This window comes from Electrona antarctica (assembly GCF_951216825.1).
Source record: "Electrona antarctica genome assembly, chromosome: 4".
Lineage (NCBI taxonomy): Eukaryota > Metazoa > Chordata > Actinopteri > Myctophiformes > Myctophidae > Electrona > Electrona antarctica.
This window is the reverse complement of record NC_136809.1, coordinates 474,448-498,538: the sequence shown is the minus strand read 5'-3', so window position 1 is coordinate 498,538 and position 24,091 is coordinate 474,448. Positions and strand designations below refer to the sequence as shown.

The 24,091-nt window shown below is 45.0% G+C and overlaps 1 protein-coding gene across 3 annotated transcripts in view; it reads right to left on the bottom strand.

Annotated features, from left to right (window-relative positions):
- tpcn3 (two pore segment channel 3) overlaps positions 1–23,557 on the bottom strand; it is a 78,052-nt gene extending 54,495 nt beyond the window's left edge. For 2 of the 3 annotated variants that reach the window (XM_079499829.1, XM_079499831.1), the window contains exons 1-11: positions 23,156–23,557; positions 15,910–15,992; positions 15,498–15,612; positions 14,633–14,761; positions 13,765–13,884; positions 13,281–13,399; positions 7,315–7,416; positions 2,956–3,082; positions 1,981–2,176; positions 1,440–1,584; positions 983–1,168 (exon numbers count right to left, since the gene is read on the bottom strand). In XM_079499829.1, the coding sequence (XP_079355955.1) occupies positions 983–1,168; positions 1,440–1,584; positions 1,981–2,176; positions 2,956–3,082; positions 7,315–7,416; positions 13,281–13,399; positions 13,765–13,884; positions 14,633–14,761; positions 15,498–15,612; positions 15,910–15,992; positions 23,156–23,335 (1,502 nt within the window). In that variant the 5' untranslated portion in view covers positions 23,336–23,557. Of the gene's footprint in view, positions 1–982; positions 1,169–1,439; positions 1,585–1,980; positions 2,177–2,955; positions 3,083–7,314; positions 7,417–13,280; positions 13,400–13,764; positions 13,885–14,632; positions 14,762–15,497; positions 15,613–15,909; positions 15,993–23,073; positions 23,085–23,155 lie in introns of those variants that run through there. The other variant, XM_079499830.1, reaches the window with a different exon arrangement.
- Between the last annotated feature and the right edge of the window lie 534 nt (positions 23,558–24,091).

The window sequence follows — 24,091 nt, the reverse complement described above, 5'->3', positions numbered from 1 at the left end:
TTCTCTAAAACCCCCTGGACAACGCTCCACACGTCCCAGACTCTTCTCCCTTCTCTAAAACACCCTGGACAACGCTCCACACGTCCCAGACTCTTCTCCCTTCTCGAAAACACCCTGGACAACGCTCCACACGTCCCAGACTCTTCTCCCTTCTCTAAAACACCCTGGACAACGCTCCACACGTCCCAGACTCTTCTCCCTTCTCGAAAACACCCTGGACAATGCTCCACACGTCCCAGACTCTTCTCCCTTCTCGAAAACACCCTGGACAACGCTCCACACGTCCCAGACTCTTCTCCCTTCTCTAAAACACCCTGGACAACGCTCCACACGTCCCAGACTCTTCTCCCTTCTCTAAAACACCCTGGACAACGCTCCACACGTCCCAGACTCTTCTCCCTTCTCCAAAAACACCCTGGACAACGCTCCACACGTCCCAGACTCTTCTCCCTTCTCTAAAACACCCTGGACAACGCTCCACACGTCCCAGACTCTTCACCTTTCTCTAAAACACCCTGGACAGCGCTCCACTCGTCCCAGACTCTTCTCCCTTCTCTAAAACACCCTGGACAACGCTCCACGCGTCCCAGACTCTTCTCCCTTCTCTAAAACACCCTGGACAACGCTCCACGCGTCCCAGACTCTTCTCCCTTCTCTAAAACACCCTGGACAACGCTCCACGCGTCCCAGACTCTTCCCCCTTCTCTAAAAATCCCTGGACAACGCTCCACGCGTCCCAGACTCTTCTCCCTTCTCTAAAACACCCTGGACAACGCTCCACGCGTCCCAGACTCTTCTCCCTTCTCTAAAAAACCCTGGACAACGCTCCACACGTCCCAGACTCTTCTCCCTTCTCTAAAACACCCTGGACAACGCTCCACACGTCCCAGACTCTTCTCCCTTCTCTAAAACACCCTGGACAACGCTCCACATGTCCCAGACTAAGACTACATAATATAAACAGTAATAATAATATCGTTACCAGTTCCAGAAGTTGTGTCGGGCATAGAAGGCTCGAGGTTCAAACGTGTACAGTTTGAGGACAATCTCCAGGAGGTAGAGAGACAGGAAGACCCATTCGGACACGCCCACCACGGGATTCTCCTCGTCCAATCCGATGAACACAGCGTTTATCAATATGATGACATCATAGAGGATCGCAAACCCCCTGCGCACGCACACACGCACAGACGCACGCACGCACGCGCAAGCGCAAACACACACACACACACACACACACACACACACACACACACACACACACACACACACACACACACACACACACACACACACACATAAGAATGATGTTTCTTCAAAGGTATTACATTTACTGATGATTGACTGACATGACAAGGTCTAAGCTGATTGGCTCTCACCGGTCTAGGTCTAAGCTGATTGGCTCTTACCGGTCTAGGTCTAAGCTGATTGGCTCATACCTGTGGCGGACGATTCGACGGAGCAGCCGGCTGGGTGTGGCTTCGTAGAGGGCGGGGCATCGGGTGTGGAGGGGGTGTGGCCTAGACTTCATGGTAATCACCTGGATGTTTAGCAGGTCTGCTAACGCTACGAACGCTAGCTTACCTAGAGAGAGAGACATTCACTTTACATTGGAGAGAGAGAGAGAGAGACATTGACTTTACATTGGAAAGCGAGAAAGAGAGAGAGACAGAGGGGGTGGGGTTTAGACAGAGTGGGTGGGGTTTAGACAGTTGGGGCGGGTTTTAGACAGAGTGGGTGGGGTTTAGACAGTGGGGGCGGGTTTTATACAGAGTGGGTGGGGTTTAGACAGTGGGGGCGGGTTTTATACAGAGTGGGTGGGGTTTAGACAGTGGGGGGCGGGTTTTAGACAGAGTGGGTGGGGTTTAGACAGTGGGGGCGGGGTTTGGAAGGAGGGGGGGGTGGGGGTTAGACAGAGGGGGGTGGGGTTTAGACAGAGGGGGGTGGGGTTTAGACAGAGGGGGCGGGGTTTAGACGCACCTGTGCGCCCGGTGCGCTCAGGGTCTGAGACGCTCCACAGCAGCTGGCGGTGGGCGGAGCTAATGTCCGGCTGGACGCGACAAACCAGCTGGTTCCAGGAGGCGTGGCTAACGCCCGGCTCTGCCCCTTCCTGGAGCACGGCGAACGCTCGGACCATCTTGTGTCTTTTGGCCCTGACCAGCTGCCGTACCTCCTCCTGGTGGCCAGAGACGGTACTGTACTTACTATTATTATTAACCCTTTCTCACCCGGCACGTCGACAGAGTTAGGGTTAAGGTTAGGGCTAACCCTAACCCTAACAGTGCATTTCTAGTTTAAATGCAAGTTTAATTTTGTTACCTCTATAGAATCCCTCTATAGGCCGACTATATGAAAGTGTGTGTGTGGAAATTGATTATGGTGATTCATAGAGGATTATGGCGATTCATAGAGGATTATGGTGATTCATAGAGGATTATGATGATTCATAGAGGATTATGGTGATTCATAGAGGATTACGGCGATTCATAGAGTATTATGGTGATTCATAGAGGATTATGGTGATTCATAGAGGATTATGGTGATTCATAGAGAATTATGGTGATTCATTGAGGATTATGGTGATTCATAGAGGATTATGATGATTCATAGAGAATTATGGTGATTCATAGAGGATTATGGTCATTTATAGAGGATTATGGTCATTTATAGAGGATTATGGTGATTCATAGAGGATTATGGTGATTCATAGAGGATTATGGCGATTCATAGAGGATTATGGTGATTCATAGAGGATTATGGCGATTCATAGAGGATTATGGTGATTCATAGAGGATTATGGCGATTCGTAGAGGATTATGGCGATTTGTAGATGATTATGGCGATTCGTAGAGGATTATGGAAGAAATGCCATTTGAACATTTTCTAATCAGCCTCAAGGTGGAGCTATGACAGACAGACAGACAGACAGACAGACAGACAGACAGACAGACAGACCTTGAGGTTTTTCTTGTAGTTGTTGTAAACCACCGCCAGGAAGATGGACATGAAGATGTAGGTGTTGATGAGGATGTAGAGGATGAAGAACACGGCGAAGAAAGAGCTGTGGTTGTACGCTGGCATCCTGGAGAGGAGAAACCATGTTACTGCACCATCCTGATAGAGGATAAACCATGTTAATGTACCATCCTGTAGAGGAGAAACCATGTTAATGTACCATCCTGTAGAGGAGAAACCATGTTAACTCTTTGAGAGTTTCAAGGATTTCTATATAGTAGGTAGACTTCTCTATGGCATAATCCCGTTTTTGAATGATTTATTGAAAATTCTCTGTTGTGAATGTGTGACAACGAAAGACCTTCAGAGAAAGCTTGACTTGTCTGCTTCCAGGAAAAAAATTAACTGAGTTGATGAAATGTTTAGTTTTTGTGTTGGAAGCCATTTAAAAGAGCCTGCATTTACACTGGGTAGTGTTTCTAGGACAACAAAAAAAGCTATGCCCGGTTGAAGTTTTATTTTCTAAATAACTTTTTTTCTGCTGGGCGTACATAGCCATGCAATATCTCATTTTAAAGGGTGAGTTATCTCATTTTAAAGGGTGAGTTGTCTAGTTCAATTAAAATAAAATAAAAAGTTTCTCACATGTACCACTGTAGATATTTTGCCATCTATAAATAGCATGGTCAGTCATGATCAATCTGACCTATCCAGCTAAAAGTCCCCATACCTCTGAATTGGAACATCATATAAACTCAATTCTTTTTTGGGGTAAAATTAGACATTCTAACGCACATTTTGATATATACCATGTTTACATAGTCTTACCAGTACCTTGTCTATTCATGCATGTATCTCAAAAACCTGTTATGAAGAAACACAGTTTTGATAAAAAACACATCCAAGGACATTGTTTTGATATGACTTGGTGCCCATGATATGTATCAAAATATAGACTTGAATGTATACTGTATTATAAAAAAGAAATTGAGTTATTACCATCTACCGTTACAGAGTAAATCACAGTTGAAACTTGCTTTGTCATATACAATAAACCTCACAATAGTGAACAAAATAGTCATGACAGGTCTAACTCATTGTAAAAGCGTCTTTTATTTTTTACGACTACTAACATAATAAAATGATAAATATTACAGAAAATAAATAGGCCTACATACAAAACAGTTACTCCTCCCCTAGCTCTGATCCATAGCTCTAAATGCGCATTTAGAGCTATGGATCAGAGCTACTCCTCACAAATGTCCCCAAACCCAGTCCTTGACGGTGTGTGTGTGTGTGAGTTAACCTGACTCCGCCAGATGGGGCCGCAGAGAGTACACTGTGTTCCCCCCTCCTGCTCCCATCTGGGAACTCTCAGGCAGAATTGATGCCCGGCCACTCTCTGCTGCCCCATCTGGCGGAGTCAGGTTATGTGTGAGTAGGATAAATAAAAAAAACACCCCTGAAATGAATGAATGAATGAATCCGGTTCAGTGTCGGAGAACGCCATCGCAGTCTGACTCTTCATCCTCCTCCTCCTCCTCCTCATCTGATGCCAGTTCTAAATATATAAAAGGAAATAAACATTTTAGCTGTAGTCAGTGCACGCTACTATTACATGGCGTTTTACCCGGCTGCTGGCGATCAAATGATTTTATTGTGCAGTGTCTTTGTGGGCCGAGTCGTGGCATGAAAAATACAAATAGATGCTTGTATAAGTAGTATCACGATAAAATAATATGGCAACGTTAGAATGAAACACCAATGAGTGATCGCTGGTAATGTAGCTAGCTGCCCAGGGTATATCCAGCACCATTGCGTCGCAATCATCCAGCAACATTGGTACTGGCTATTGCCCGGGCTTGTAGCCCGGCCAATAGCCAGTACCATTTGTGCAGTGTTTGTTAGCAACTACTACTAGCCAACAGCCAGTGGAATGTGGTGACGCGATGGTGCTGGATATACGCTGGGCAGCTACATTACCCGCGATCACTCATTGGTGGTGTCATTCTAACGTCGCCATATTATTTTATCGTGATACTAATTATACAAACATCTATTTGTATGCCACGATGCCACGATTCGGCCCACAAAGACACAGTACAATACATTCATTTGATCAGATGTTTTTGTTAGCTACGTCGATCACCTATAGTACCGACCCTTGTTATATATTCTCCGACTATGCCTGTCACGATGACTAAACCAGTTAGATCTATCCATATATGGTTCTACCACATCTATCTGATATCAGCACTAGGTCAGCTCGGGCCAAATATAGGGATCGTCTTACTAGACATGTCATATTAGGGCATTTTCGAATACAATAAAATTACCTTTTAGCGAAGGCATCAGCCTTGGTGGTAACTCCGGTGGGGAGAAGAAAAAACATTGCACACGTGTAATCCGCGAGGGTGGATGTTGCAGCCCAGCCAACGGTCTGGGACTGGAGAATGCCACTGGACACGGATGGATCATTTTTCAGATTGTTTTTTTTGCGGTGACTGCAAACCTGGCTGAAAAACTCTTCCTCCAGCTGATCTAGTGCCCACCTCGGAGGAGTCAACCAACCCCCCTGTTCACTGGGAGCTGGGCGTCAGTTTCCAATAGGAAAGCATACACGTGTGTCACGTGACACGGGAATTCTGGGTAATGTAGTTGGAATATAAGCTCAGGAATTTAAACAGCGCTCCGGAGCATATTAATATGTTTAGATTAATAAGAAACGAGAAAGACGCCAATTGGCGTCATTGCTCTCTTCCAGAATGTCATTACTTGACACAATTGGCGTCATTGCTCTTCTAAGGGTTAATGTACCATCCTGATAGAGGAGAAACCATGTTACTGTACCATCTTGTAGAGAAACCATGTTAATGTACCATCCTGATAGAGGAGAAACCATGTTACTGTACCATCCTGATAGAGGAGAAACCATGTTAATGTACCATCCTGATAGAGGAGAAACCATGTTACTGTACCATCCTGATAGAGAAACCATGTTAATGTACCATCCTGATAGAGGAGAAACCATGTTAATGTACCATCCTGATAGAGGAGAAACCATGTTACTGTACCATCCTGATAGAGGAGAAACCATGTTAATGTACCATCCTGATAGAGAAACCATGTTACTGTACCACCCTGATAGAGGAGAAACCATGTTACTGTACCATCCTGATAGAGAAACCATGTTACTGTACCATCCTGATAGAGAAACCATGTTACTGTACCATCCTGGAGAGGATAAACCATGTTCAATCATTTGCTGCCATCTAGTGTTCAAAAAGTTTGAACGCTTCACTGCCTCTCATTGACTTCAATGTTACGGAGCTTGTTGTCCTTCCGGGTTAAACAGGAAGCGGAGGGGCTTCCGGAAGTGGAACGACACCACACAACACAGCCCACAGCCTTTAGCTAGCAGAACAACCAGCTACATTTTCGATGCGATGCGATACAAAATCACAAATGATTTACGATCGTCTGGTGCGCGCCGGCTCACCATGGACAGCTCTCTAACCTTTGGAGATACAGCGCTTTGAAAATCGGGTTATAATGGAGGCTCAACTGAGCTGGATTTAAAAAAAAACATGGCTGTTGGTGACGGAGGAGGGCTATGCTAGCCGGAGCAATGCTAAAAGGTAAACAGACCGACCGCAGGTTCATACACTTTTGTCTACGTGTATACACGTAGCTGGCAAGAACAGGTCCCAGGGGGGGTACGTTTATAAACGTATTGGGCAAGATAATAATAATTAATGTACCATCCTGATAGAGGAGAAACCATGTTAATGTACCATCCTGATAGAGAAACCATGTTAATGTACCATCCTGTAGAGAAACCATGTTAATGTACCATCCTGATAGAGAAACCATGTTAATGTACCATCCTCATAGAGAAACCATGTTAATGTACCATCCTGATAGAGAAACCATGTTAATGTACCATCCTGATAGAGAAACCATGTTAATGTACCATCCTCATAGAGAAACCATGTTAATGTACCATCCTCATAGAGAAACCATGTTAATGTACCATCCTGATAGAGAAACCATGTTAATGTACCATCCTGATAGAGAAACCATGTTAATGTACCATCCCGTAGAAGCAGAAAGCTGCCTCACCATATGTTTTAAGGCACTTGAAGCAGGCCAGCAGTGGATGGAGGACCTGAGGGGGGCGCTGTGGGACATAACTAGGCAGTTTGTATGTATATATGACCAACACACAGCGTTGAGTCTACATGTAGGATTGTAGGTACATATATAGATAGATAGATAGATAGATAGATAGATAGATAGATAGATAGATAGATAGATAGATAGATAGATAGATAGATAGATAGATAGATAGATACATACATTACGTCAGGGCTGTTGGCGGTGGTCACCAGCACATAGAGTTGAAACGCGATGTTCAGATAGTTGGTGAAATATGGACTTCCATCTACGGTGGTGAGACCTCTGACAGACAGACAGACAGACAGACAGACAGACAGACAGACATCAACTTATTGGCTGCTAGATGTATTTCTTGAAAAATATACATTCCATTCGAAGCTCACGTTGTTGCTGTTTGAAATCAGCATGCTTTGCTGAGAAATGCCGGATGAGTGAAGAACAACAAGGTGTTCTGTCATGGTCATTTGAACACAGCTGCAGAACAACAAAGTGTTCTGTCATGGTCATTTGAACACGGCTGCAGAACAACAAAGTGTTCTGTCATGGTAAGACGGAACATCTTCAGTGTTCAGTCTCATAATCACACCCGTTACACCACGGGTAACGGGTCTTTCGGATCGGTTAGGTTTATTTCGGATCGGATCCTGTTTTTATCGGCTCCAATTCTTTCGGGTCCATTTCGAGTCGGGCGCGGCAAATTATAATTTTGCTCGGTTCCATATCGGTTCGGTTCTGATAGCACCGGGTCCGTTTCGGACCGGGTCCAATTTTATGGACCCGTGCTGTGCTCTACTGCAGAGCGATTCATAGGAGAAAAAAAGGCTGCATGGACAGCTTGTCTCTCTCCATCCAGGCTGCATGGACAGCTTGTCTCTCTCCATCCAGGCTGCATGGACAGCTTGTCCCTCTCCATCCAGGCTGCATGGACAGCTTGTCCCTCTCCATCCAGGCTGCATGGACAGCTTGTCCCTCTCCATCCAGGCTGCATGGACAGCTTGTCCCTCTCCATCCAGGCTGCATGGACAGCTTGTCCCTCTCCATCCAGGCTGCATGGACAGCTTGTCTCTCTCCATCCAGGCTGCATGGACAGCTTGTCTCTCTCCATCCAGGCTGCATGGACAGCTTGTCTCTCTCCATCCAGGCTGCATGGACAGCTTGTCCCTCTCCATCCAGGCTGCATGGACAGCTTGTCTCTCTCCATCCAGGCTGCATGGACAGCTTGTCCCTCTCCATCCAGGCTGTATGGACAGCTTGTCCCTCTCCATCCAGGCTGCATGGACAGCTTGTCCCTCTCCATCCAGGCTGCATGGACAGCTTGTCCCTCTCCATCCAGGCTGCATGGACAGCTTGTCCCTCTCCATCCAGGCTGCATGGACAGCTTGTCTCTCTCCATCCAGGCTGCATGGACAGCTTGTCCCTCTCCATCCAGGCTGCATGGACAGCTTGTCCCTCTCCATCCAGGCTGCATGGACAGCTTGTCCCTCTCCATCCAGGCTGCATGGACAGCTTGTCCCTCTCCATCCAGGCTGCATGGACAGCTTGTCCCTCTACATCCAGGCTGTATGGACAGCTTGTCCCTCTCCATCCAGGCTGCATGGACAGCTTGTCTCTATCCATCCAGGCTGCATGGACAGCTTGTCTCTCTCCATCCAGGCTGCATGGACAGCTTGTCCCTCTCCATCCAGGCTGCATGGACAGCTTGTCTCTCTCCATCCAGGCTGCATGGACAGCTTGTCTCTCTCCATCCAGGCTGCATGGACAGCTTGTCCCTCTCCATCCAGGCTGCATGGACAGCTTGTCTCTCTCCATCCAGGCTGCATGGACAGCTTGTCCCTCTCCATCCAGGCTGCATGGACAGCTTGTCCCTCTCCATCCAGGCTGCATGGACAGCTTGTCTCTCTCCATCCAGGCTGCATGGACAGCTTGTCTCTCTCCATCCAGGCTGCATGGACAGCTTGTCTCTCTCCATCCAGGCTGCATGGACAGCTTGTCTCTCTCCATCCAGGCTGCATGGACAGCTTGTCTCTCTCCATCCAGGCTGCATGGACAGCTTGTCTCTCTCCATCCAGGCTGCATGGACAGCTTGTCCCTCTCCATCCAGGCTGCATGGAAAGCTTGTCTCTCTCCATCCAGGCTGCATGGACAGCTTGTCCCTCTCCATCCAGGCTGCATGGACAGCTTGTCCCTCTCCATCCAGGCTGCATGGACAGCTTGTCCCTCTCCATCCAGGCTGCATGGACAGCTTGTCTCTCTCCATCCAGGCTGCATGGACAGCTTGTCCCTCTCCATCCAGGCTGCATGGACAGCTTGTCCCTCTCCATCCAGGCTGCATGGACAGCTTGTCTCTCTCCATCCAGGCTGCATGGACAGCTTGTCCCTCTCCATCCAGGCTGCATGGACAGCTTGTCTCTCTCCATCCAGGCTGCATGGACAGCTTGTCTCTCTCCATCCAGGCTGCATGGACAGCTTGTCCCTCTCCATCCAGGCTGCATGGAAAGCTTGTCCCTCTCCATCCAGGCTGCATGGACAGCTTGTCCCTCTCCATCCAGGCTGCATGGACAGCTTGTCCCTCTCCATCCTGGCTGCATGGACAGCTTGTCCCTCTCCATCCAGGCTGCATGGACAGCTTGTCCCTCTCCATCCAGGCTGCATGGACAGCTTGTCCCTCTCCATCCAGGCTGCATGGACAGCTTGTCCCTCTCCATCCAGGCTGCATGGACAGCTTGTCCCTCTCCATCCTGGCTGCATGGACAGCTTGTCTCTCTCCATCCAGGCTGCATGGACAGCTTGTCCCTCTCCATCCAGGCTGCTTGGACAGTGCTCAGTTTTCTGACCCCTCAATGTCGTAACTCTGTCTAACTCTATGGCTCTGACCTGACTGACAGTCTGACAGGTTGACTGACAGACTGACAGGTTGACTGACAGACTGACTGACATACTGACAGATTGACTGACAGACTGACTGGTTGACTGACAGACTGACAGGTTGACTGACAGTTTGACAGGTTGACTGACAGACTGACAGGTTGACTGACAGACTGACTGACATACTGACAGATTGACTGACAGACTGACAGGTTGACTGACAGACTGACTGACAGTCTGACAGGTTGACTGACAGACTGACAGGTTGACTGACAGACTGACTGACATACTGACAGATTGACTGACAGACTGACAGGTTGACTGACAGACTGACAGGTTGACTGACAGACTGACTGGTTGACTGACAGACTGACAGATTGACTGACAGACTGACAGGTTGACTGACAGACTGACTGGTTGACTGACAGAGTGACAGATTGACTGACAGGTTGATTGACAGACTGACAGACTGACTGACAGGTTGACTGACAGACTGACTGACTGACTGACATACTGACAGGTTGATTGACAGACTGACAGGTTGACAGGTTGATTGACAGACTGACAGGTTGACAGACTGACAGGTTGACTGACAGACTAAGGTTGGGCGATATGCCAATGTTTTTCAATCGCCCATCGTCTGTCCAAAAATCGCCGATGGACGATATATTCGTGTCATAAAAGTAAAGTGAGAACAGCTCACTACAGGTCGCAAAAAAGCCAGATCTACAAGCTCTCAAGGCGCCGCGTCCTGCCTGCTTTTGCAGCGCCGTTCGCTACGCGTTGAGAGCTTGTAGATCCGTCTATTTTTGCAGCGCAGCTGCGCAGCCAGGGTAACAAAATAAGAAATAAGTTACAGGTGGAGATGAAGTGAAGTTGGAACGGACAAGCAGCTGCAAGCCAAGCTAACATCACAACCACTGGCTGGTGACAGTGTTGTTAGCCGCAGCAACATGTAGCCTGCCCTTGTAACTTCTCCTCCTCCCCGGAGAACTCTTGCCTCCCCGCACCGTCGGAGGGCTGCTGCTGCTGATCCACAAGCTCTCAAGGCATCGCGTCCTGCCTGTTTTTGCAGCGCTGTTCGCTACGCGTTGAGAGCTTGTAGATCTGTCTATTTTTGCAGCGCTGGTGTCGGGGTTCGTTCACGTTGTCAATAAAAAAATAACCTAGATTACAGGCGGAGATGAAGTTCAATCAGTGGGTTGAATCAGTAGCTAAACTAAGCGCTAAGCTAACGATCCCCGAGCCTACACTAGCAGCCTGTTTTTTATTTTCCCCCGACTTCACGGGTGGCGCATTGGGATTGTGATGAGACACGAGACAGCAGTGTGCATTCTGTTGTGACTGTATATTATTAAACTGCATGGGTCTGGACTCCGGAGCATAAACAACATGTAGGCTACAGTACAGTAGCCTCCCTCGGCTCGGTCCCTCCCAGCCTTTACTCTGGCTGCCAGAGTGTTCCCCGATGCTGCGGTGCGGGGACTGGGAGCATACCATTACGGGAGGAGGGGTTTTCCACCCGGCCGCTGTTACTACTTTGCTGGCCCAAATTGATTTTGCAAAAGAAAAAAATCGCCCCGAAAAATCGCCTAATAAAAATATTCGGCGATTGGACTCGTACATTCGCGATTGACGATAGATTCGTATCGTCACCCAACCCTATGACAGACTGACAGACTGACAGACTGGTTGACTGACAGACTGACAGACTGACTGACAGACTGACTGACAGACAGACAGACTGACTGACAGACTGACAGGTTGACTGACAGACTGACTGACAGACTGACATGTTGACTGACAGGTTGACTGACAGACTGACTGACAGACTGACTGACAGACTGACAGGTTGACTGACAGACTGACAGGTTGACTGACAGGTTGACTGACAGACTGACAGGTTGACTGACAGACTGACAGACTGACAGACTGACAGACTGACAGACTGACAGACTGACTGACAGACTGACAGGTTGACTGACAGGTTGACTGACAGGTTGACTGACAGACTGACTGACAGACTGAAATGTTGACTGACAGGTTGACTGACAGTTTGACAGACTGACTGACAGGTTGACTGACAGACTGACAGATTGACTGACAGGTTGACTGACAGACTGACAGGTTGACTGACAGACTGACAGTGTCGTGTTATTTATGGGTGTGCAAGATTTGTACTCATAATGGGAGATATATATTGGGTCAAATTGATTAGTCAGACTGTAGCTCTCTAGACAGAGAGAGGTACAGGTCTCCACATTCCTGAGGTGGGGGTTTTACGGCCTCTTCTTTTTGTAAGGGAAGCCATTTATGACTCTTTCTCACAGGAGAAGTCAACTCAGCTAGAACATGCAAATGTTGAAGTAACCAATCTTTAATTCCTCTTAAATTGTTTAAATGTGTTCTAATAACCTATTATATATTGGGTTGGTAAAAAGCCTAAATGATAAATATCTGTAATAGTCTAAACAGTTTTAATCTAGGCAGAAATAGCAGTTCACACATTACAGGGACTGTAATGGGAGCTGGCTGCTCTGGCCACCAGGAAGAATGGTCAGTGGCTTCTGATTGGCTGAAAGTGTTAGCATGGAGGTGTGATTTCAGTCAGAAGGCTTGCATTAACTATTCTGTATGCCTGGTATTAGACCAGATTCACCAATACCAACGAACGTGATACATGTAGCAGGCAGAGGCCAGCGGTATGTATAAATGCTATATATATAATTGTGCATTATTCATAATCGATGTAATATGATGTTTAGATTGTAACCAAGTGTTATATGTGTTTCTTGTCTCCCGATTGATTAATGGCAATTAATTAATGAATGTAGATTTAAAACCACATAATGTGTGATACACCTACCACACATAGTGTCACTTAGTGACACATACTGAACTAAGTCTGAAACCCATCAAGGAAGCTAAGCTTTACCAAGATCCGATAGTTCCGAGACGGAGCTGATCCTGGGACAGTTTAGAGTGTTCAAATGATAGACCAATAGGACAGACAAGTTCCAGGGTACTGAATTCATCTTGCGTTGGGGGAAGTGTGAACAGAACGTGTGAATGTATGTTGTAAGTGTTTATGATTAATATGAATTCATAAAAACCCTATAAAATGCACGTTTGAGTTCATCAAATATAAGCTATTATTGGAACATTTAGTTCACCCTGTGCGTGTTAGTCTCTATAATCTGCTACTGCAGGGCTGGTCGGAGCCCCGGCACAACATCGCCAAATAACCGAACAGACAGACTGACAGGTTGATTGACAGGTACCTCTTTCCAAACAGCTTCAGAGCCATCAGGGAGAAGATGAGAACACTGAAGATGAAGAGGAGGAAGACGGTGGCCATCTGAGGAAGAGCATTACGGATGGAGCGAAACGCCCTGCGGAGCTACACACACACACACACGCACACGCACACACACACACACACACACACACACACACACACAGGTTCAATTAATCGATATACAGTTTTACATAGATTGAGCATTACATTCACCCATGAATGAAATCCGTGACATTGACCAATAGCAGCGGACGTACCTGGCGCCCCTCTGTGACATTGACCAATAGCAGTGGACGTACCTGGCGACCCTCTGTGACATTGACCAATAGGAGCAGACGTACCTGGCGCCCCTCGGTGACATTGACCAATAGCAGCAGACGTACCTGGCGCCCCTCGGTGACATTGACCAATAGGAGCAGACGTACCTGGCGCCCCTCTGTGACATTGACCAATAGGAGCGGACGTACCTGGCGACCCTCTGTGACATTGACCAATAGGAGCGGCCGTAGCACCCTGGACCAGCGAACCGCTCCGGGGTGTCCCGACGTCTGCAAGCCTGCATAGATCACCATGTCCACTAGGGTGAGCTAGAGGGAGAGAGACATTCACTTTACATTACAGAAAGAGAGAGAGCGAGAGAGAGAGGAGGGGCAGAGGGGGGAGGGGAGGGGCGGAGCCTGGAGGGGGGCAGCGCTCACATCAGGGAACCAATAGGAGCCAACGCAGTGATCCCTGGGCAAGGCTAGACTGTTCAATGCTCTCCCCAGATTGGCTGGGCCAGGCTAGGGAATTTATAATAAAATAATTAGGCTCTAAACAAACATAAAAAGTCCATAGACTTGGCTGCGACATATGCATGGGCGGGGATAATAATAAAAGAATGGCCGTTAAAATATATATATATATTTTGCCACATGTTCGAATGCCCCGCCCCCTTGTCAGAAATAGCTCAAATCGTTCAAACGAAAGAAAGCAGCAAATTAAGAATTACCTCACCTTTAACTTCCTCTGATAACAACCTAAACACCTTTAACTTCCTCTGATAACAACCTACAATTTACAATTTAGGCATTTATCAGATGCTCTTAATCCAGAGCGATTTACATTAAGCAATAACAAAAGCATGGCATACATCACATATATAAAAAGTAGTTATCATGAATCATGCGTAAACTAAGAACGTAACAGTGGAGTATCTATGTGAACTATACATACTATACTATATAATATATTATACATGTGTACTATAAAGTGCTATGACTACATAAACACCTTTAACTTCCTCTAATAACCCAAAACATGAAAATAAATACATGAGAAGCCCCGCCCCCCTACCGTGATGATGACGATGATGAAGATGTTTTTGGGGTCCTTCCAGAACTTGTCTCGATGGACCACCTTGGCATAGTGACCCAAACGCAGGGAGAAGACCCCCACACACACACACTCTATGAGCATGGTGGCCTGCACGCACGCGCACACACACACACACACACACACACACACACACACACACACACACACACACACACACACACACACACACACACACACACACACACACACACACACACACACACACACACACACACACACACACACACACACACACACACATGGGGCTAGGAGTTAGGGGCTAGGAGTTAGGAGCTAGGAGTTAGGGCCTAGGAGTTAGGAGCTAGGAGTTAGGGGCTAAAAGTTAGGGGTTAGGAGTTAGGGGCTAGGAGTTAGGAGCTAGGGGCTAGGAGTTAGGGGCTAGGAGTTAGGGGCTAGGAGCTAGGAGTTATGGGCTAGGAGTTAGGGGCTAGGAATTAGGGGCTAGGAGTTAGGGGCTAGGAGTTAGGGTCTAGGAGTTAGGGGCTAGGAGTTAGGAGCTAGGGGCTAGGAGTTAGGGGCTAGGAGTTAGGGGCTAGGAGTTAGGGGCTAGGAGCTAGGGGCTAGGAGTTAGGGGCTAAGAGTTAGGGGTTAGGGGCTAGGAGTTAGGGGCTAGGATTTAGGGGCTAGGATTTAGGGTCTAGGGGTTAGGAGTTAGGAGTTAGGAGTTAGGGGCTAGGAGTTAGGAGCTAGGAGTTAGGGGCTAGGAGTTAGGGGCTAGCAGTTAAGAGCTAGGAGCTAGGAGTTAGGGGCTAGGGGTTAGGGGCTAGGAGTTAGGAGCTAGAAGCTAGGAGTTAGGGGCTACGATAGAAGGATGAGTCCTTACCCACATAGGCAGGGGGATGAGGGCGGGGTCTTCAAACAGAGCCAGGGAGAGATCCAATAGGATGAAAGAATACAGCAAAACCTGCAGGAGCCAATGGTTGTACCAGATGTACAACCTACACGCACACACACACAGGCACGCACACGCACACACACACATCGCACGCACACACACATCGCACGCGCGCGCACGCACACACGCACACAGATTAATACCCGAAGAAACCAATGATTGTACCATATGTACAACCTACGCACACCACACACACACACACACACACACACACACACACACACACACACACACACACACACACACACACACACACACACACACACACACACACACACACACACACACACACACACACACACACACACACACACACACACACACACACACACACACGTACCTCACAGATTCAGGTGAAGTATCAAAGAAGATGTTTCTGTTGTACTGAGCGTCTGAGACATAGACCGCTGCCAGATCCATGTCCTGAAAATATGTTAATATATGTTAATGTATGCTAATATATGTTAATGATGTTAATGATGTTAATGATGTTAATAATGTTAATATATGCTAATATATGCTAATATATGTTAATAATGGTAATATATGCTATAATATTGTTATCCTAATGATCTGAGACATAAACCGCTGCCAGATCCATATCCTGAAAATATGAATCATATAGAATGTATAATTAACAATATATAGTATTATATAATAATGTGTGTGTGTGTGTGTGTGTGTGTGTGTGTGTGTGTGTGTGTGTGTGTGTGTGTGTGTGTGTGTGTGTGTGTGTGTGTGTGTGTGTGTGTGTGTGTGTGTGTGTGTGTGTGTGTGTGTGTGTGTGTGTGTGGGTGAGGTTGTGTTATTTTTCAACAGAAAGGGTTTTCAGTGACCAGGCGCCCTCTACTGCTCATCATGATCATTACAACGAGCTGTTATGCCAGATGTTTTCTGTGTTATTTTTCCTCCATTTAAACTAAAGAATGTCTGAATGAAACAGATCTGTTTTTACATCTAGGTTAGAGTTACGCATTTAGACCTGAGGGCGATTCTTGAAAAAAGGTATTTTTTGTTTCTGAATCCATGTTTCTATGTCAGTGGTACTCAACGTGTCATGGACCCCCAGAATGATCTGTATTTGGCCGCCGACCCCCAGCCGACCCCCTAACCCTAACCCCCAGCTGAAAATATGTTGTTCCAGGCAGGCAGGCAGGCAGGCAGGCAGGCAGGCCTGCCCTGCCTGCCTGCCTGCCTGCCTGCCTGCCTGCCTGCCTCCAAAGTTTGGGAACTTTGGGAATTTGTACACTCTCAGAGTTACAGACCCGTAAGGGTCCATTTGGTTCCATGTGTTACACTCTCAGAGTCATAGACCCGTAAGGGTCCATTTGGTTCCATGTGTTACACTCTCAGAGTCACAGACCCGTAAGGGTCCATTTGGTTCCATGTGTTACACTCTCAGAGTCACAGACCCGTAAGGGTCCATTTGGTTCCATGTGTTACACTCTCAGAGTCACAGACCCGTAAGGGTCCATTGGGTTCCAAACTATAATTTAGCTGGGGACCCCCTGGAACTCCCTCAAGGACCCCTGGCTGTCCCCGGACCCCACTGTGACACACAGGTGCATCCCACATGTCCATTGATTGATTGATTGATTGAGTTTGCAGAATTACAGTACATTTCAAGCACAACTCAATAAAATACATTACACTTGTTTACAAGAGGGTCCACCTTGTTCAATTCATCCATCAGTGGCAACATCCTGTTTAACAAAATAATAAAGTGTTTCATATAGTTCTAACTCTGAGAGTTAATGTAACCAAATGGACCCGGCAGACTAGAGTTAGTACTCTGAGAGTTAATGTAACCAAATGGACCCGGCAGACTAGAGTTAGTAACTCTGAGAGTTAATGTACTTAATGTAACCAAATGGACCCGGCAGACTAGAGTTAGTAACTCTGAGAGTTAATGTAACCAAATGGACCCGGCAGACTAGAGTTAGTAACTCTGAGAGTTAATGTAACCAAATGGACCCGGCAGACTAGAGTTAGTAACTCTGAGAGTTAATGTAACCAAATGGACCCGGCAGACTAGAGTTAGTACTCTGAGAGTGAATGTAACCAAATGGACCCGGCAGACTAGAGTTAGTAACTCTGAGAGTGAATGTAACCAAATGGACCCGGCAGACTAGAGTTAGTAACTCTGAGAGTTAATGTAACCAAATGGACCCGGCAGACTAGAGTTAGTACTCTGAGAGTGAATGTACTTAATGTAACCAAATGGACCCGGCAGACTAGAGTTAGTAACTCTGAGAGTTAATGTACTTAATGTAACCAAATGGACCCGGCAGACTAGAGTTAGTAACTCTGAGAGTTAATGTACTTAATGTAACCAAATGGACCCGGCAGACTAGAGTTAGTAACTCTGAGAGTTAATGTAACCAAATGGACCCGGCAGACTAGAGTTAGTAACTCTGAGAGTTAATGTAACCAAATGGACCCGGCAGACTAGAGTTAGTAACTCTGAGAGTTAATGTACTTAATGTAACCAAATGGACCCGGCAGACTAGAGTTAGTACTCTGAGAGTTAATGTACTTAATGTAACCAAATGGACCCGGCAGACTAGAGTTAGTACTCTGAGAGTTAATGTACTTAATGTAACCAAATGGACCCGGCAGACTAGAGTTAGTAACTCTGAGAGTTAATGTAACCAAATGGACCCGGCAGACTAGAGTTAGTAACTCTGAGAGTTAATGTAACCAAATGGACCCGGCAGACTAGAGTTAGTACTCTGAGAGTGAATGTACTTAATGTAACCAAATGGACCCAGCAGACTAGAGTTAGTACTCTGAGAGTTAATGTACTTAATGTAACCAAATGGACCCGGCAGACTAGAGTTAGTAACTCTGAGAGTTAATGTAACCAAATGGACCCGGCAGACTAGAGTTAGTACTCTGAGAGTGAATGTACTTAATGTAACCAAATGGACCCGGCAAACTAGAGTTAGTACTCTGAGAGTTAATGTACTTAATGTAACCAAATGGACCCGGCAGACTAGAGTTAGTAACTCTGAGAGTTAATGTACTTAATGTAACCAAATGGACCCGGCAGACTAGAGTTAGTAACTCTGAGAGTTAATGTACTTAATGTAACCAAATGGACCCGGCAGACTAGAGTTAGTAACTCTGAGAGTTAATGTAACCAAATGGACCCGGCAGACTAGAGTTAGTACTCTGAGAGTGAATGTACTTAATGTAACCAAATGGACCCGGCAGACTAGAGTTAGTACTCTGAGAGTTAATGTACTTAATGTAACCAAATGGACCCGGCAGACTAGAGTTAGTAACTCTGAGAGTTAATGTAACCAAATGGACCCGGCAGACTAGAGTTAGTAACTCTGAGAGTTAATGTAACCAAATGGACCCGGCAGACTAGAGTTAGTAACTCTGAGAGTTAATGTAACCAAATGGACCCGGCAGACTAGAGTTAGTAACTCTGAGAGTTAATGTACTTAATGTAACCAAATGGACCCGGCAGACTAGAGTTAGTAACTCTGAGAGTTAATGTAACCAAATGGACCCGGCAGACTAGAGTTAGTAACTCTGAGAGTTAATGTAACCAAATGGACCCGGCAGACTAGAGTTAGTACTCTGAGAGTGAATGTACTTAATGTAACCAAATGGACCCAGCAGACTAGAGTTAGTACTCTGAGAGTTAATGTACTTAATGTAACCAAATGGACCCGGCAGACTAGAGTTAGTAACTCTGAGAGTTAATGTAACCAAATGGACCCGGCAGACTAGAGTTAGTACTCTGAGAGTGAATGTACTTAATGTAACCAAATGGACCCGGCAGACTAGAGTTAGTACTCTGAGAGTTAATGTACTTAATGTAACCAAATGGACCCGGCAAACTAGAGTTAGTACTCTGAGAGTTAATGTACTTAATGTAACCAAATGGACCCGGCAGACTAGAGTTAGTAACTCTGAGAGTTAATGTACTTAATGTAACCAAATGGACCCGGCAGACTAGAGTTAGTAACTCTGAGAGTTAATGTACTTAATGTAACCAAATGGACCCGGCAGACTAGAGTTAGTAACTCTGAGAGTTAATGTAACCAAATGGACCCGGCAGACTAGAGTTAGTACTCTGAGAGTGAATGTACTTAATGTAACCAAATGGACCCGGCAGACTAGAGTTAGTACTCTGAGAGTTAATGTACTTAATGTAACCAAATGGACCCGGCAGACTAGAGTTAGTAACTCTGAGAGTTAATGTAACCAAATGGACCCGGCAGACTAGAGTTAGTAACTCTGAGAGTTAATGTAACCAAATGGACCCGGCAGACTAGAGTTAGTAACTCTGAGAGTTAATGTAACCAAATGGACCCGGCAGACTAGAGTTAGTAACTCTGAGAGTTAATGTACTTAATGTAACCAAATGGACCCGGCAGACTAGAGTTAGTAACTCTGAGAGTTAATGTACTTAATGTAACCAAATGGACCCAGCAGACTAGAGTTAGTACTCTGAGAGTTAATGTACTTAATGTAACCAAATGGACCCGGCAGACTAGAGTTAGTAACTCTGAGAGTTAATGTACTTAATGTAACCAAATGGACCCGGCAGACTAGAGTTAGTACTCTGAGAGTTAATGTACTTAATGTAACCAAATGGACCCGGCAGACTAGAGTTAGTACTCTGAGAGTTAATGTACTTAATGTAACCAAATGGACCCGGCAGACTAGAGTTAGTAACTCTGAGAGTTAATGTACTTAATGTAACCAAATGGACCCGGCAGACTAGAGTTAGTACTCTGAGAGTTAATGTACTTAATGTAACCAAATGGACCCGGCAGACTAGAGTTAGTAACTCTGAGAGTTAATGTAACCAAATGGACCCGGCAGACTAGAGTTAGTAACTCTGAGAGTTAATGTAACCAAATGGACCCGGCAGACTAGAGTTAGTACTCTGAGAGTTAATGTACTTAATGTAACCAAATGGACCCGGCAGACTAGAGTTAGTAACTCTGAGAGTTAATGTACTTAATGTAACCAAATGGACCCGGCAGACTAGAGTTAGTACTCTGAGAGTTAATGTACTTAATGTAACCAAATGGACCCGGCAGACTAGAGTTAGTAACTCTGAGAGTTAATGTAACCAAATGGACCCGGCAGACTAGAGTTAGTAACTCTGAGAGTTAATGTACTTAATGTAACCAAATGGACCCGGCAGACTAGAGTTAGTAACTCTGAGAGTTAATGTACTTAATGTAACCAAATGGACCCGGCAGACTAGAGTTAGTAACTCTGAGAGTTAATGTACTTAATGTAACCAAATGGACCCGGCAGACTAGAGTTAGTAACTCTGAGAGTTAATGTAACCAAATGGACCCGGCAGACTAGAGTTAGTAACTCTGAGAGTTAATGTACTTAATGTAACCAAATGGACCCGGCAGACTAGAGTTAGTACTCTGAGAGTTAATGTAACCAAATGGACCCGGCAGACTAGAGTTAGTACTCTGAGAGTTAATGTAACCAAATGGACCCGGCAGACTAGAGTTAGTACTCTGAGAGTTAATGTAACCAAATGGACCCGGCAGACTAGAGTTAGTAACTCTGAGAGTTAATGTACTTAATGTAACCAAATGGACCCAGCAGACTAGAGTTAGTAACTCTGAGAGTTAATGTACTTAATGTAACCAAATGGACCCGGCAGACTAGAGTTAGTAACTCTGAGAGTTAATGTACTTAATGTAACCAAATGGACCCGGCAGACTAGAGTTAGTAACTCTGAGAGTTAATGTACTTAATGTAACCAAATGGACCCGGCAGACTAGAGTTAGTACTCTGAGAGTTAATGTACTTAATGTAACCAAATGGACCCAGCAGACTAGAGTTAGTAACTCTGAGAGTTAATGTACTTAATGTAACCAAATGGACCCGGCAGACTAGAGTTAGTAACTCTGAGAGTTAATGTAACCAAATGGACCCGGCAGACTAGAGTTAGTAACTCTGAGAGTTAATGTACTTAATGTAACCAAATGGACCCGGCAGACTAGAGTTAGTACTCTGAGAGTTAATGTACTTAATGTAACCAAATGGACCCGGCAGACTAGAGTTAGTAACTCTGAGAGTTAATGTACTTAATGTAACCAAATGGACCCGGCAGACTAGAGTTAGTACTCTGAGAGTTAATGTACTTAATGTAACCAAATGGACCCGGCAGACTAGAGTTAGTACTCTGAGAGTTAATGTACTTAATGTAACCAAATGGACCCGGCAGACTAGAGTTAGTAACTCTGAGAGTTAATGTACTTAATGTAACCAAATGGACCCGGCAGACTAGAGTTAGTAACTCTGAGAGTTAATGTACTTAATGTAACCAAATGGACCCGGCAGACTAGAGTTAGTACTCTGAGAGTTAATGTAACCAAATGGACCCGGCAGACTAGAGTTAGTACTCTGAGAGTTAATGTACTTAATGTAACCAAATGGACCCGGCAGACTAGAGTTAGTAACTCTGAGAGTTAATGTACTTAATGTAACCAAATGGACCCGGCAGACTAGAGTTAGTAACTCTGAGAGTTAATGTACTTAATGTAACCAAATGGACCCGGCAGACTAGAGTTAGTACTCTGAGAGTGAATGTAACCAAATGGACCCGGCAGACTAGAGTTAGTAACTCTGAGAGTGAATGTAACCAAATGGACCCGGCAGACTAGAGTTAGTAACTCTGAGAGTTAATGTACTTAATGTAACCAAATGGACCCGGCAGACTAGAGTTAGTAACTCTGAGAGTTAATGTACTTAATGTAACCAAATGGACCCGGCAGACTAGAGTTAGTAACTCTGAGAGTGAATGTAACCAAATGGACCCGGCAGACTAGAGTTAGTAACTCTGAGAGTTAATGTAACCAAATGGACCCGGCAGACTAGAGTTAGTAACTCTGAGAGTTAATGTACTTAATGTAACCAAATGGACCCGGCAGACAGACAGGAGTTTACATTAAAGCATCATGTGGAGTTCAGAGAATGAAAACACTTAAATTATAAAATAATAAATGTCATATTTATTTAGAGTCAGTTAGTTTGTCATATTTATATAGTTATTATGTTTCCTCCATTTAGATGTAGGCTAATACTAGAGTTAGTTATTAAATATAAACTGTATTATATCTTTACCTCTGTGCTTGCAGAGCCGTTTCCTCCATTAGACACACAGATGTAATATTTATTTAGAGTTATTCCTATTAGACACAGATGTAATATTTATTTAGAGTTATTCCTCCATTAGACACACCGATGTAATATTTATTTAGAGTTATTCCTATTAGACACAGATGTAATATTTATTTAGAGTTATTCCTCCATTAGACACACAGATGTAATATTTATTTAGAGTTATTCCTATTAGACACAGATGTAATATTTATTTAGAGTTATTCCTCCATTAGACACACAGATGTAATATTTATTTAGAGTTATTCCTATTAGACACAGATGTAATATTAGAGATATATATTTATAGTTATTAAATATAAACTGTATTAGTAGTTATCTGTACCTCTGTGCTTGCGGTGCTGTTTCCTCCATACAGATGTCATATTTATATATAGTTAGCTATTAAATATAAACTGTATATCTACCTCTGTGCTTGCGGTGCTGTCTCCTCCATTAGACACAGAGCAGATCTTCTCACAGGATGATGATCGATCACCTCCGGAAGGTTTCTGATCATCGATACTCTGACCAGGAGGTTTCTGATCACTCTGATCAGTGATCTTCTCATTGATCTGTCCTGCTGGAGAATCTGATTCACTCATCATCTTTATAAAGTTATTCTGCAGCCTCAGCAGAAAACATCTATTATTGATCCATGCAGGAGAAGAAGAACACTAGATAAATCTATAATCCAAGTTGATCGATTGATTGTTTGTTTGTTTGTATCGAATTTCTGTCTGTGCAGCCGCGCGAGAGACTGAGATTGTTTTGCATTTGTTTGTTCAGTCAGTTTGCTGCTCTGTGGGTGGCGACAGACAGGCAGAGAGACAGACAGGCAGGCAGACAGACAGGCGGAGAGACAGATTTTTTTAATGGAATAAACTTTACCCGTCAAGTCACACCACATTCCTTCAGCAGATTTCAAAATAAAACCACAACATCACTATTCCTATCACAGAATGACATTATATCAGTTTATATGTTTTATATGTGTTTTAAAATAACATTTTAATGTCATGAAACTTTTGAAAAAAATCGTCCAGGCTATTTTGTGTTCATTCCCGTCGGAACCACCAAGCTTTTATTTTGAGGGTCCCGCGGAGGCCTTTCCGGTGTGTGTGTGTCTCAATAATGACGTCATGACGTCGGCGGGACTTTGGATCCGGTGGTCATGTGACACAGGAAACGGTCAGCAAAAAAATAAAGAAGAAAAAGTTAACTTTTATTACTCTGAGTAAATCTAAAGCAAGTTGTTACTTTCACTGCAGTGTTTTACATCTGTTGGCTATTGACAGCTTGTGAGTGAAATATAAAGGATTGTATTTTATACTCATAATCCTATAGAAATGTTTAATAAATAG